Here is a 15322-nt window from a genome sequence, read left to right as displayed (position 1 = left end):
ATTTCCTCAGGATCATTTGAATTCTATGTTCACCAGAACTGAATTTGACACAGGACCGAGCTGCTAAAATGTAGGGTCCAAGTATGTCAACTGAAAGTTCAATTCTAATATGAAAAAGCTGTCAAGTGATGTATTTTTTTTTTTGTGTATTAACAATGGCATGGAACAACTGTGACATGCCAGTGATTGCTACAAGTACCCAGACACCACAGTGATAATTGCAGTGTAAAATCACCAGGCTGCAAACAAGATTGCTGGAACTAATAGGGACATGGTTTCAGTCAGAGCCCAGTGCAAATCTCTATCTGAAATGGAATTGCTTTTCAATATTTCTTTGAAATAACCCTGATTATCACTCATGCATTTTTATATTAATATGTTCCATTTATTTAACTAAAGAGAGATACTTTCAATTTCATTTGCTCTCATCTGCCCATTTCTTACTATGGCCTAATTTATTCTGCTTGGTGACTCAAGTACAGATAAACTAATAAATGGATGCTTGTTTCCAGATCTGAAGCACAATTATACATTTGACTAAAATATAAGCTGTTTTTCTCCTTGAGTGCTATAATCAGGATCCAAAGAAATGAAAGAAATATCATATTGGATAAATTCTGGAAGTACTAATTCATCTTCCCTAAAAAATCCTGACTGATTGAGCATGTTATTAGAGCTGCTATTTCACCTATGAGACCTACATATCTCCTAGGCTGGGCACAATCAGGCAGAATCAACTTGTGAATTGAGCTAGAACTGCTTCCTGAAAGATGATAACACAGCCAGCACGTCTTCACAGACACTTGTACTTGCTGTATTAATCTGGCAAAGACTTTAAAGAAACAACTACTGAAGAGGAAAACCACCTTGAGTTCAGAAGGAATTCCTCTCACAAATTCCTGGAGAACCTCATTGTCATTTGGATCACTGCCCATGGACAACAAGGAGTTCTGCCCTTTAATTCTGGACTCCAATCAGTGCCTATTCCTGCCCACTGAAACTACCTTAACCTCTAGAAAGATAAATATTAGACATCAAAATTTGAATGAGATGCATCCTACCTTACATGTCTTATATTTGGCTGAATTTTCTTGCTGATGCTTTTATTTAGAAAGCTGTCATTTTCTCTAATAAGTAGTTGTTATCTAGGCTTAATTGCCCTGAAGGTAAAAGGATGCTGTCATCCAAAAGTAATAATGGAAAGCTCTCTACACGTTCTGCAGGAAGCATTTACCCTTATCTAATTCCAGTCTGACTGTTTGAAGCAATGTCAGATCTTCCTGGCATTTCTGTTCTCTCTTTTGCACTACCTGTTCCCAGGAAGAGACTAGAAAATAACATAAAATGAGCACTAATGAGAATAAAATGATTAATTAAGCATCGATTACTGTGTTATTATATGCACACTTAAGGAGTGTTGCATAAAACATTTCTAAAAGCCAAGCCTCTGACAAAAATACAGCCATTTCCTTGGGACTTTAGAATTGTCACTTTAATTTTCATTCCAGATGACTGCTGACAATAGCTGGGGAACTCGCTATCTACAACAGCCTTATTCTGTTAAATGAGTGACTCCAGAGGACTTCCCTGTTGCCATCTGCCTTCCAGGTGTTCATTTCACTTACCCTCTGGCTGGTATTGTGCTATGATCGTTACCGTCTGCCCCGCTCCCTTGAGCGCAGCCGCAGCCTGCTCATGGGTAGCACCTCGGAGATCAATGCCGTTCACCTGCGCAGGGAACCAAGACAACAACACGTATGAGTAGTCTGACACGAGACAGGGAGACAGAAGTGGGCTTCTCTCGTAAATATGCGACGGATGTATAGGTCACACGGTTGCCCAGATGTAGAAGCAAAGTACAAAATCAAAAAGGCTGAGAGGAAACTTCCTGTGACTGGTTGAGAGGATACACACCAGTACCACTCACCCCATAGTTTGACTGTGGTTAACCATGCAGATTCTCTGACTGCTAGTTTTGGGTGTTTCCTGCTCTACTGAGTTTACAGTTCTGGTCATCTCCCCATCAAGCAACGTCACTTAATATATTAGGTTCAAAAGGTAAATTTTCTGTGATGCTTGAAGGTCACTGAAGAATACTGCAAGCAAGGAAGATGCTCCTTCAGTGAAGCTCTTCAGGCCCAGTCAGTGGCATTGGGAAAATACACAGAGATACATACAATATACAAAATATACATACAATATACATACATAACAAAAGCTGCTGGCTGCAGAACTTTTAGAGCAAAAACCCTTTCTGTTCATGCAATCCCTCTGACTGTTGTCTGGAAATATTCTGCATCTTGCACACGACAGCAATGGAGTTGCTATCAGACACAGCTTCCTCAATTCTGGCTGTTCAACATCCACACATCTTTCCATATGGTTTCTTATTCTTAATCATTTCTGGCTGCACAAGAAATGGAAGAGAAGCAGAGTAGAACAAGTAGGAAATACACCCCTAAAACTCAGGGGCAGTTTCAGAATTCTTTGGATTTGTATTTGTGATACACGTTTTGTCAGCAGTATCCCAAGGAAGAGACAGAACTCACATACAGACTTATTAACTGCTCCAGTAACTTGAATCCTGATTTCCAGTGGGAGCAGTACTGTCTGGCTGTACTGAAGTATGTGAGATTTCTTATGTATTTATGTTTGTATGCATGTATTTGTTTATTTATATATTTTTCTTTCTTCTCACTTCTATGGGTTTCCACTTTATAATATTTTAGTGAAGAACAGTTTTGACATGTAACTCAGCAAGGCAGAAATACAATTCTGAATACTGAAGAAAAGAAAAAGAATAGAAACAAAGGGCAGGGAGAGGAAAGAGAACTATGCCATATGAAGAAAACATGCCAAAACACTAGACTCAAATTCTCAGCTATAGCAAATATTTGTGTTTATGTTTACTAAGTACTATTGCAAGGTGTCTAAGCACATATTGAAAAGCAGGGATTTTTATAATTTAAATTTTAACTTCTTTTAAAGGATTACAAAAATAAATTTGATTCCACAGAACTTTTAAAGTAATAGCTACTGAGTCTATTATGAATACATTTATTTGGATCAACAATGTTTAGAAACTGGCCCATCTTACCTTGTTGTCTTTCACCAAATTTTAGAGAATATGATGTTTTGAGAACACAATTATTATTTACCATTGAATCACATAGTCATAGAATAGTTTGGATTGGAAGAGAACTTTAAAACGTGTTTGCAATAAACAGGGACATCTTCAACTAGACCATGTGGCTCAGTGTCCTATCCATCCTGACCTTGAATGTTTCCAGGGATGGAGCACCCATCACCTTTCTGGGTAACCTGTGCCAGTGTCTCACCACTGTCATCATAGAAAACTTCTTCCTTATTCGCATGACAAAATCTACTCCTTACTAGTATGCAAACAAAATATAGACTATTACTCTTAGTAAAACTAATTTGTGATAGTAATTATATAAAGCCCAGGAGATACTACAGATTCTAATCCAGAAGACTGCATGAGGCTGTGGAACTGTTGACTGTACACAGAAATTATGAGCATGGGGAAAATATAACATAATAAACTTCATAATTTAACACAGGAGTCCTCAGTTGTCCCATCTCCCTGGGATGCTCTAATGGCTGGTGGAAGCTTTCAAAAAAAATGAGCCAAAGGTTCAAAAGCTTTCATTAAAGTTGTGCACTGAAACCTCTGGGAAATACTCACTGAAATTCAGTCTAGGAATATATGACCCTAGAGAGCAATAATTATGTGCATTCTAAAAGAACAAAAGGAGAGAAGCAGAACTTTCAGTGCCATAAAAATCTTCCACATTTTAATCTACAACAGTGAAAACACCTAAAGAGGAAGATGGTGTCAACTAGGACTTTTCAACCCCTGTTGAGAAGAGCAGCTTCCTGTAAGGAACACAAATTAGGGTATTGCTGTAGAAAAAAACCTGCTGTTCTCTACTTTTTTCTCAGTGATTGTGTTATTACACTTGATGCTGCATTGCATTGAGCCCAGATGTACCAGCACTATAATTAGTCAATAACTGAACACTATAGTCACAGTTTTGTGAAGTCTGAGCAGAATTTCTAAATTTAAGAATGGTGCCTATATCGTGACACAAATGAAACATCAGCCTTGATTCTGTGTCTAAAGAAGACAATTTTGAAGCCAAGTAACCTTTCCTTTAAGAGAGAGCTTAGTTTTTATCTGTGTGATTTTCCCTTTCATAAATGGAGTCCTTGAGAGAGTCCCACAAAAGCATAAGATGATCTCAAGAAAAGTATAAAGAAACACTCCTGAATTGCTGAGCTCGCCCAAGCTGGGGAGATGGATATGGATTATGTCATCTGGTCAGCATTACAAAGTCCCAAGGGAAAGAAAACTAATTTTATTCAGGCTTAAGCTCAAAGACTATGAGAGGACACAAGCCTTTCTTAAGTAATATAGGAAAACATTGTGGTGGTATGTAAAGTCGTGTTAATAGTACAGAAGATTTAAACATAATTAATAAATCTCAATAATCTCTCTATAGATAAAAGGAGAGAATGTGTGAAAGAATAAGGAAATCAAATACTTATTCTCCTTCTCCTCTAAGAAACAATAGTTCTATGTCTATGTGAGCTAATAAGTACAGTCCTAATAACACATAAAGACTGTGAATGTAAGACAGGAATTTCACTGAAGTTGTTTTACAAATATTTTTCACTTCTCCACAGAAAAACAAGAAGCCACTGAAATGCCAGCTGACTTCTTTTGCCCTTTGCATCCTTGTTCTAGAAGAAATGATTGCCTAAGGTACAAGCACAACACATTGCAGTAAATTAATTTCCCTGAAATTAATTTTACTTTCCTGCTAGGATATAGCTGGGGATAGACACTTGAGGAAGACTTAAGAGGCATGAGTGGCTGAAATCAAAAGACCAAAGAGAAGAAATGTGAGAGAGAAAATAACACTTAAATTCTATCTCCTGCAATTTTTATCTAGATCATAATCAAGTTAGGCAAACCAGATTAAGCAATGTTGAACAGGTAAATGATCCAACTACATTAGGTTGCCAAAACAGCAACCTCTTGAAGACATACAGCTACAGGGAAAAAAAAATCAAATAACCATTACCAAACAGGGAGGGAGAGTTCTGTTTGCATGTTATTTTATTCACCAACAGTGACAGAATCTCACTGTAGGATAGATAATAGGTATTAAATTTAGAAATTGCTCATAATCGAGTCTGACTTTGTAAAGAATAAGAGGACTAGATGCTAACTTGATTTCTGGGTATCATTTCCCCCTATTTAAAAGCAAATATAATCAACTCCCAAACCTTCTAGTTGAAAACCAGCATATTCACATAGGAACTTTAAATCTTGATGAAAGGCACCATTAGTTTATATATTTTAATCAAATTTTTACTATCAGACCAAAATGAACAAGAATTAGGAGAGAATAAAATAAATAATACTCTGCCTTGCCTCTTCCTTCAAAACAATATCTTAATTTAATATCTCATAATAATTGTGTGCAGTGACATTTTTCCCTAATATGATTTCATTGAAAATTGTTAAATCTGATTAAAATTACTGCTTTTAATTAATTTAACATAATGTATGTGAAGAATAATCAGTACAAGAAAATTAAAAAAAAATCAGAAAAAGCTGCAAATGTGTGCAGGAAAGTTTAATAAATATCAAAGGTATTTTGGTTGTTTTTGGTGCTTTTTTTTTCTATAATAAATAGGCTTGCTTCCTTTAGAATGTATTACACAATAAACAAAGTAGCTGTTCTGAGCTTGACTGCACAGCCCTGATGTCCTGGCCCAGAATGAACTTGACTGCACAATTTCTGATGCCTAACTTCAAAATGAATTTGACATAATGGAAATAAGAAGAGCCTGCAGCTTATACTGAAGTCTGTCTCTTCTGCATGTTTCGAAGAGGCAAAAAGCAGTTCCAAAGCTTACAAAGAAAGAGGAGTGCAGCAACAGAAGACCACAGTTGAAAACTATGGTCAAAACTAAATTGAGATGGAGAAAACGATGCAGCAGTAACTCGCAGTAATTACTGGGCCTTTGCATTTTTTGAATCAAAATGAAGCATGATGTATTTTCATTTAGTACTGAATCATAATTGAACTGAAAGATCAGATTTGCTTTTGGCATAGACTGAACTCTTCTACAATTATTTGAGTTAGGGAAGAGGGAAGAGTTATATTCCCTCTAAAATATTTGAGTCGCCCATATTAGCAGAAATTTGATTGTATTTTGAACAGACTTGTTGCAGTCTGGTTGGCTTCTAGAAAGTGAACAGGATTTGTATGTGGGTCATTCAAACAGAAGGTAGCAGAATAATCTGGTTTATTTAGCCATTTCTTCCTTTAGGCCAACTTACTTTGTGTTTGTACTGTGGTTAAATGAATACTCGGAACATCTTGTTGGATTGGAAAAGTAAGGAAAACATATCCTTTCACTGGGGAGGAAACATAAAGGATTTCTTTTAATTTCTTCTTTAAGTTGTCACTAACAGTACAGACTTCTATACAGTAAATTAAAAGGTGAAGAAAGGTATTCTTTTACCAGGGAACAAACAATAGAGCAGAGTTTTCAAGTTCTGTCTAAATTCTTCTATTTGTTGAGATCATAAAATAAGAGCTTTTGGCAACTGAAAAAGCAAACAGAGGTCTGAATAATGACAACTGTTTATAGCCAGAATTCCCATTGTTTGCACAAAGAGAATATACATAGAACCCTATTTATCTGCCTTAATTCTGCACAGCCAAATTAAGTATTAAGTATTTTGATTAAGTATTAATACTTAATCAAATTAAGTATTCTCAAGTACATTATCCAGTGATGAGAAGAAAGCTGGGCCATGTTCTCCAGCAGCCCTGTTTAGTCACTGGGAATGTAAAACAAGAAACACTGGAAAAAACCCCATTAGGTATGATCTGCCATGAACATGTCTGAGGAAAACGTTCCTCAGAAGCAGGTGGAATAACCATTCTACAGAATGGCCCCCACACCTCTTGACAACTTACACAGCACACCAAAAAGCACAGTTCTAAGAAACCAGGACACATGGCCAAAGTACAGCCTTCCAGCAGCTCTTTGCAAGGCAATGGCCACTCATCCAACCTGAGGCCAAGGCTCTGCTGGAAGAACTGTGGAACTAAAGCGGGCTTAGTACCACGGACACTCTGGGATGTGGCTGTGGAGATGGCACCCAGCAGGGGAAATGTTGATATGGGACAATGTTTGCCTTCCTACTGAAAAAAAGGGAGAGAGAAAGAAAGAAAGAAAGAAAGAAAGAAAGAAAGAAAGAAAGAAAGAAAGAAAGAAAGAAAGAAAGAAAGAAAGAAAGAAAGAAAGAAAGAGAAAGAAAGAAAGAAAGAAAGAAAGAAAGAAAGAGAAAGAAAGAAAGAAAGAAAGAAAGAAAGAAAGAAAGAGAAAGAAAGAAAGAAAGAAAGAAAGAAAGAAAGAGAAAGAAAGAAAGAAAGAAAGAAAGAAAGAAAGAAAGAAAGAAAGAAAGAAAGAAAGAAAGAAAGAAAGAAAGAAAGAAAGAAAGAGGAAAGAAAGAGGAAAGAAAGAGGAAAGGAAGAGGAAAGGAAAGGAAAGGAAAGGAAAGGAAAGGAAAGGAAAGGAAAGGAAAGGAAAGGAAAGGAAAGGAAAGGAAAGGAAAGGAAAGGAAAGGAAAGGAAAGGAAAGGAAAGGAAAGGAAAGGAAAGGAAAGGAAAGGAAAGGAAAGGAAAGGAAAGGAAAGGAAAGGAAAGGAAAGGAAAGGAAAGGAAAGGAAAGGAAAGGAAAGGAAAGGAAAGGAAAGGAAAGGAAAGGAAGGAAGGAAGGAAGGAAGGAAGGAAGGAAGGAAGGAAGGAAGGAAGGAAGGAAGGAAGGAAGGAAGGAAGGAAGGAAGGAAGGAAGGAAGGAAGGAAGGAAGGAAGGAAGGAAGGAAGGAAGGAAGGAAGGAAGGAAGGAAGGAAGGAAGGAAGGAAGGAAGGAAGGAAGGAAGGAAGGAAGGAAGGAAGGAGAAAGATGCACAGAGGAGCCTCCACTCTCCAGCTTAGCTTCTGCTGTATTTTCAGGCTAGATTTATTGCTTCTCTCTCACTTTTCTCAATTCTGATCTGTTCTGAGCCTACACTTTCTACTGTTTAGTAAGAGCTGCACAGAGAAGCACAGTGGTTTTCTCATCCTGAACTCTGCTGAAAACATAGGATCATGTCCCATCCACTGTTTTCCATGCCCAGCACCCTCCTTCTCTGCTCTTATGAGCCAGCAATTTCAGTGACCTTTTCAATTCTCCTTGTCTGTCTACCTTAGATTTACAATTTTTGCCTCTGGTAAGCTGGTTTGTATGCTCTGAGGAGCTGGACATTCTATAGGCAAACTCTCCTCTGGAAAACAAGAACCACTGTGGGGGTATGAGATGTATCATGCCTTTTTCTGTCAGGAACTTTAAGGAGGCAACTAAGCCAAAAGAGAGAGATATCAAAGCATATTTGGAGCAGAAAAAAAATATAATATTGTGTTCTTGAAGAGGTGTCTTGCATACACTACCTTTTTCAGTGGACACCAACAAGATTTATGACTCACCAGACCACATGAATCATTCCAAACTGCACCTGTTAAGACTAGAACCATAGACAATCCAAACTGTACAGAAATTCTGACACAAGATATGCTTCCCATGTGATTGTAGCTTTTATGAATGATGCCAGATTTACAAACTTTGAGACTGAAATCATCAATTCCATCAGAATTTCTCAAAACTAGTTTCATGAATAAAACTAGTTTAAGAAGTAAATGACAGCTTATGAAAAGGACACATGGACTTATTGGACCCTTAATGGATATGAACATTATTTTACCCAGATCACTGAATAGCTACCAGCTTGTTCAAGTACCAACCTGAACTGGGGGTGATTCAGCAACTACAAGGTGATCAATGGCATTTTGTCATATTACTAAGTGGTAAAGTCGAGACAAAGGAACACCTACTTCTTGCATATTAAGCCAACTGGTATTACCTGTGAAAAATACCCATAAGAGTACTGTACCAGCTAATAATACAGTGTCTATCAGCTGATTTAAAAATAACTATAAATAATATTTTTCATCCATTTTATAAGTGAAGCATCCATCAAATACAATTCTTAGAAAGAGTATTCACTACTGTTAAAATGGAGAGCTCATAATTAGCTCTTAAATTCAAATCTAGTTGCTACTTTTTTTTATTTTTAACTCCTGTATGGTCACTCAAAACCCCTTGTATTCCAGCCAGTACCTAATTTCATGGATCTCACAACAGTGTCATCTTTTTAAGCATTCACACATTCCTTCTTATTCTGAATTGGTAAAATATCAAACTGTCCCTTCTCCCTCCTACAGCTTTTAATTTACACATGACTGCTACTTCTATTAATTTCCCCGTCTCTCTGAAATATTCCTTTTTCACTGTAATTCTTTTTCAGTATTTATACTTGTTTCCTGCTCTCATCCAGGGTAATTTAGACATGTCCCTTTTAGAACCATTTCTTCCATAATATGCTTTGCTGTCCATATATATCTAAAAGGTATTTTTCCTTAGGCAGTAACTGTTTCCTAAGTTATCTCTCACATTTGCAAGCGTAAGTGAATGGATGTAACTAAGCCAGCACTGATCAGTATTACTCTTAATGCTGCAGGGTTTTTGTTTCACATTTAAATTTCAAAGGATAGTATAAGCAGAAATAATGATTGAAACTGTCTTGCTTCTGAAATGAGGTAAAGGTTTCCATTTTAACAGGTCCCTTATACCTCAAAGGTGATAAGAACTTAATTTCAGCTGAAGCCAACAAGAAATAGGTACTCAGGAACTGAAATAAAAAGGCAAAACAATTTTAGAGGCTGCATAGAGACAGAAGCGACCCTGAGCACTGAGTTAAATTCAAAAATTGAAATACTTGCTTTGAGCTCTGATTGATAGGTGTTTTCATATTTCCACATCCAGAGTATGGCACTGTGGCCATTGGCTTGTGCCACGGCAAATCCATACTGAACTCAACCCAGTGACTATGAAGCAACGTGTCAATGGCTGAATGGTAGATTGTCTCACTAGAATGATGTAAGTAAGTAAATGTTCAGTGCTCACATTTCATATTAAAACTCCCTGAATCACAACATTCAAAATTTATTTATGGTTCTACAGATGAAGATTATGACACAGACACTTTGAACAGACAGAGCTCCACTCTCTCAAATAAACCATATATTTTATAACCAGTGGAAAGGAAATAGCTCTTGTATTCTCTAAGTGATTTTCCTTTTGTTACGGTTCTGGTAGCTTGCTTGTTCAGATTCAGGGCATATCTATCTTCTTTTTTTTTTTTTTCAAAAAGATCTCAGAAAACTCCTCCAACAAACTATTGCAGATATCCCTTCAATACCCTACTTAATGGATGGCCAATTTCTATTACTTTGCAGCTTGTGTCATATGATAATTTTTTTAATCCCTCAGAAACCCAAAACTGACTGGGCAGTAGAGCAGAATGATCCCTGAAGACTAGTTAGTTTGAGCACAAGGCAAAGGTCCAGCCTGGGGCAAAGTTCTGTATGAATAAAGCTCAGGGATTTTAGCCAGCAGTAGCAGCTTGGCTTTCACTTTTTCATTGTTAGCCTGGCAGCGCAGCAACACTGAGGGGTGCAAACCTCATTACAAATCTTTAGTGTATCAGATATGATATAATTCTGCTTGACAGTGTTACACCAAAATTTGCCAAGTCAATGTTTGAACTGAATGTGCACTCCTCTTTAAACTATAAGGAGCTGAAGAACAAGCAGTCTGACATGGGACCATTTCTACTCATTGAGGCATTAGTAAAATGAATGTTTAAGAGGTAACTGATGATTTCATTACAACAGAAATCATATACATCCTCTAGTCTACGCCAATTTACTAGCTATGTATGACACAGAACTGACCGGTCTGATAGGCAACGCTCTTGGGGAAAAAAAAGATATACTGTATTCAAAAGAATTGTTGGTATAATTTATTAGCTTCTGATCATGTGCTTGAAATGTGAGAGTTCAGCTAGGAAACAGTTACTGCGTGAAGACCTTCCACTCTATGTCACAGATTGCAGAAAAATATGGGTGAGGAGTTGTGGTGGGGAGAGAGAAATCAAGCTGGAAGACAAATTTCTAGATTAATGAGATGAAATTATATAGCAGTATATGCAGCATTCCAGAATATGCTGCTGGTGATTTTTTTTTTCCCTAGAATCTCCATTAAGCTTTTGTATTTTTGAAAATAATCTATTTTATTTTGAAGTTCCAAAGTGGTAAATCTATGAGCTTCTCTGGAAATAAAACCACTTGCCCTGATTACAAAATAAATGCCTCATTTGTTGAGGCTGAATATATCTAAGTTCACCTTCCAGTCATCAGATTAGATATATTTACCAACAACACAGAAAAACAATTTGCTACCAGCTCTCATCCCCAAGATTGACTATTTCCAGATGAAAGTGTGAACATGGACACAGTTCATACTACATTAAAATGAATTTTTACTGTCAAAGGGGCATGCTAGGGTTTTTCTGACATGAGTTCCAAACTCCACAGTCTCATGGGAAAAGAGACTTTGTTACTTTCAGAGAGCCATTTCTTTAAATACATAAAAGAGAATCTTTTCAAGAGCATAAATAAGTGTTGGCACCCAGCTTCTCTTCACTGGGTTCCTAGTTGCCTTCTGTACCTTTAAATCTCTCTTGTGCAGGGAAGTTTCACCAGTGTCTCAGTTTCGTGAAATGTTTTTGGCTCATCATGATGACAGTGACTACTGAACACATGTCTGCATGCATTGTGAGGGGTGAAACTGAGTTTATCTGGAAAAGGCAGAGCACTGTGCACCCAGATGATCCCATATAGACTTAAATCCTCAAATCCCAGAATTCCGAGTGTTGTCAGCAATGTCTGAACTTATATTAAACAGCTTCTTTGCCCAGACCTTTCCATTAGATCTTGCCATAACAACATCTTTACTTTTCTCTGCTTTTCTCTAGTTTTTGGGAGGCTTATGATCTGCTTCTCCATAAAAATGTTGATAGGTAGATTACAGGGGCTGCACGTTTGCAGTAAAATGACATTTATGACTTCTTCTCTGTGACTTATGTTTCTTTCAAGAGAAAAATTACATTTCACAAATTATTCTTGAAAAATTCATCAGGATTATTACTCCTTCTGCTGTTTTCTAAGTATCTGCAAATTGATTGATTGTTTCTCACAGAAGTTTCCCCTGAAAATTGGGCAACTTGTTCTATACTCCAAAAGATTCCTTTAGTTCTTCAATAAAATTATGAATGGTCTGGATTTAATAGTTCCGTAAGTATATGAGAATTGACTTCATCTGTTTACAACATCTAAATCGTCTAAATTCTCATTTGATTTTGTCTAAGTCCACTTTAAAGACTTTTTTGTTTCTTCATAACTGCCCTAATTGGATAATTGTAGATCCATCTTTTTTTAAAGACAAAACAACAAAAATCACTAACGTTTTGAACTGTCATGGTTACATTTTTAAACAATCTTTTTTCAAACTCTTTGGGAAATTAATTTATTGCTTGGTTTTCTATTTCCATCAAACATTTTCTTGATGTCTTTGCTAATTCTTGAAAGTACAGCCCATTTTACGTCTTCCCCTTCTGAATTTCCCCCCAGATTTTACCTAGCATTTATAGATTTTTAAGACTTGGTCTGTTATTACCACAGTGACTAACTCAGCTTTCACCGTTTCAATGTTGATTACTTGAGTTTCACAACTGCGACTGCACAGAAAGCTGGTTTTAAAGCTCATGTTACTTCCTCATTCCCTTTGTTGGGGGTTGGTTCCCTTTTCCCTCTGTGGAATTTTCCCCATTGTCATGCTAAGATACCTGTTGATTAGGCTCTAATGACAGGGAGAAGGGGGGAGGGCAGGGAAGAGGGAAACCCCTCAATATCCAAAAATCCAGAAGAGGAAGCGGAAGGCTCTGGCTCGGCCCATTTCCCCCGCGGAGTTCGGACGAGAAGGACGATCGCCGTCTGTGTCCCATTCCTGCCATCTCAGCGCCAGGAGCCATCCTCACTGCTGTCGGACCCTGCCCGGCTCTCTTCTCGCTGTGAACTACCACCATCCAGCACTCTGCTGATCACCGGGACCCACACCGTGAGCAGAGGGCTCTCTCTCCATCTCTCTCTCCCCCTGGGACAGCTCTGCCATCACCCCCAGCCCTCCTGCGGCTCTGCGGGACCCGCCCGCCCCCAGCACCGGGAACTGCAGCTCAGGGAAAAGGTGCCTGCAGCCAAAAAACACTGGGACTGAATTACTCTTCTGTTTGTGGGTAATTTCATAGCTGTTGTTGTTCTTGTTTGTCGTGTTAGATATACTAGTAAAGCATTGTTATTCCTACCCCCATATCTTTTCCTGAGAGTTCCCTTAATTTCAAAATCATAATAATTTGTAGGGAGGAGGGATCACGCTCTTCATTTCAAAGGGAGGCTTCTGCATTTCTTAGTAAATAATTGTCTTTCAAACCAGGACACCCTTTCAGCACAAAATCATAAAAATTGCACTACACTATAGGGTTACTCAAGGGCAAGCTGTGTGTCATTATTTCATTCTCTCATTTCTCAGCTATTCTTCCTTACTGGTGAGAATAAAATCTAGAATTATCTGACTTATACTTGTTTTTCCATATTCTCCAACAAAAACAGATTTGTGAATGTTTGGTCAGTTTGGACAGGATTTATTTCAGTAAAGGGAAGAAGTTATGACAAATTCTATATAATATGTGAAAAGAAATATAAATTTTTACAGCAGTATGGTTATCTGACCCAAGTAGAATGTCTGCTTTAGGGCAAGGTAAGTTGTACTCAGAAGTGGCTATACCTTTCTGTTAGCTACAGAGGGGGCCTGAAGGGTTATATACTGTGTGATTCCCAACATGAGCAATCCTGAATTTAGATTAATCCACTAAATATTTCTAAGGAGCTTAATCTACCTGTCCTTCTAGTTGGTGTCATCCCAGTAACATATGACAGTGTGTGTGCTCTCAGCTCCTTTCTGCTCCAGAGGTTTTCTTTTCACAGATCTGTCACAAATATCACCTACCAGTCAGTATTGTTCCTTTGGAGATGTTTAGCAACACATGCTTGCTTGATTTTCCAACAAATTCTACTCTAAAAAAGTCCAGTCAGATGCACTGATCTACCCATTTAAATCACTGCTCTGATTATGTATTAAAATTTTCAGTATTTACCAAACAGCGCTCTGTACATTACTACAAAGCAGGTTTACATAGCTAACATACTGATTAAGTAGGATTAATGTTAAAAACATTACAGAAGTCCATAGAAAATCACAGCTAAAGGCCTCAGAAATTGATAGACTGTCCCACGCCTGAGGACAGTCATATACCACTCACACCACCACAGGGAAGAAAGCATCCTAAAAATATGGTCAGTGTCTCTGCAAACAATTCCTTTAGGGCAAAGGGAACATGTGCTACAATTCTGACACTACTACACAAGAGGGACAAAGTGATGATCCAAGGAGAAAAGATACCATGTCCTATAGAGATGCTTCAAACATTTTCCAAGACAGCTGCATTTTGGAAAAAAGAAAATCTGAGAAGGAAAACCAAATGGTATTTGCTATTTATCTTAGTTTTGTAACTAGGTAACAAAATGCACTCACTATTTGCCTTGAGTAGTTTTTCTGCTTTTACCATGAGTAAAATAACCATTTTAAATTAGAAAACTGAAAGCTTCTGTGTACCAAAGTAAAGGAAGTTAGTCTGGACGTCTAATATAACTAGCAAATATAAAAAATAAATATTTGCTTTAAGTAAGCAGAGAGTCCTTACATTCTATCCTGCTCTATATGGATATCTTTGGAGTAGAAATTGAAGAACACTCTGTTTTTTAAAATGCATATTGTATTTTTGACTACAGGTGTGAGTGAGAAGGTGGGGAGGAGTTGTGGGGGAGGAACCAAATACAATGAAATGTTTAAACTGTTCATAAAGGATAGCAAATGTCTCACAAAAAACAACAGCAGGATGATGCACAGATACAAGACAAAATCTGATTAATATAAGATCCTTCTGCAAGGGAGAACCTTGTATAAGACACCAGAGACAATACTAAAGCGAGATGCCGAAATACCGGCATTGCAAACTAGGTTTATATAGTGCCATGTGTCAGTGACAGAAAAACCCACAGAGTATTTCCACCCGCCCCTTCCCAACCCACAGTTGGGAAAAGAGAAAGCAGCACAGGAAAAAAAAAAACAGTGTCCCCATATATGAGTACATCCTGATACC

At 37.6% G+C, this 15322-nt stretch overlaps 1 protein-coding gene across 8 annotated transcripts in view; it reads right to left on the bottom strand.

Moving 5' to 3' along the window:
• The window catches only part of DLG2 (discs large MAGUK scaffold protein 2), a 966698-nt gene that overhangs the window by 192255 nt on the left and 759121 nt on the right, over positions 1-15322 (bottom strand). For all 8 annotated transcript variants that reach the window (XM_062487504.1, XM_062487509.1, XM_062487512.1 and 5 more), the window contains one exon: positions 1626-1728. In XM_062487504.1, coding sequence (XP_062343488.1) covers positions 1626-1728 — 103 coding nt within the window. The remainder of the gene's footprint in view (positions 1-1625; positions 1729-15322) is intronic.

Source organism: Cinclus cinclus, chromosome 2 (assembly GCF_963662255.1).
Source record: "Cinclus cinclus chromosome 2, bCinCin1.1, whole genome shotgun sequence".
NCBI classification, from domain to species: domain Eukaryota; kingdom Metazoa; phylum Chordata; class Aves; order Passeriformes; family Cinclidae; genus Cinclus; species Cinclus cinclus.
Note: the sequence above shows the minus strand (reverse complement) of the source record. Positions and strands in the feature narration are given on the sequence as shown.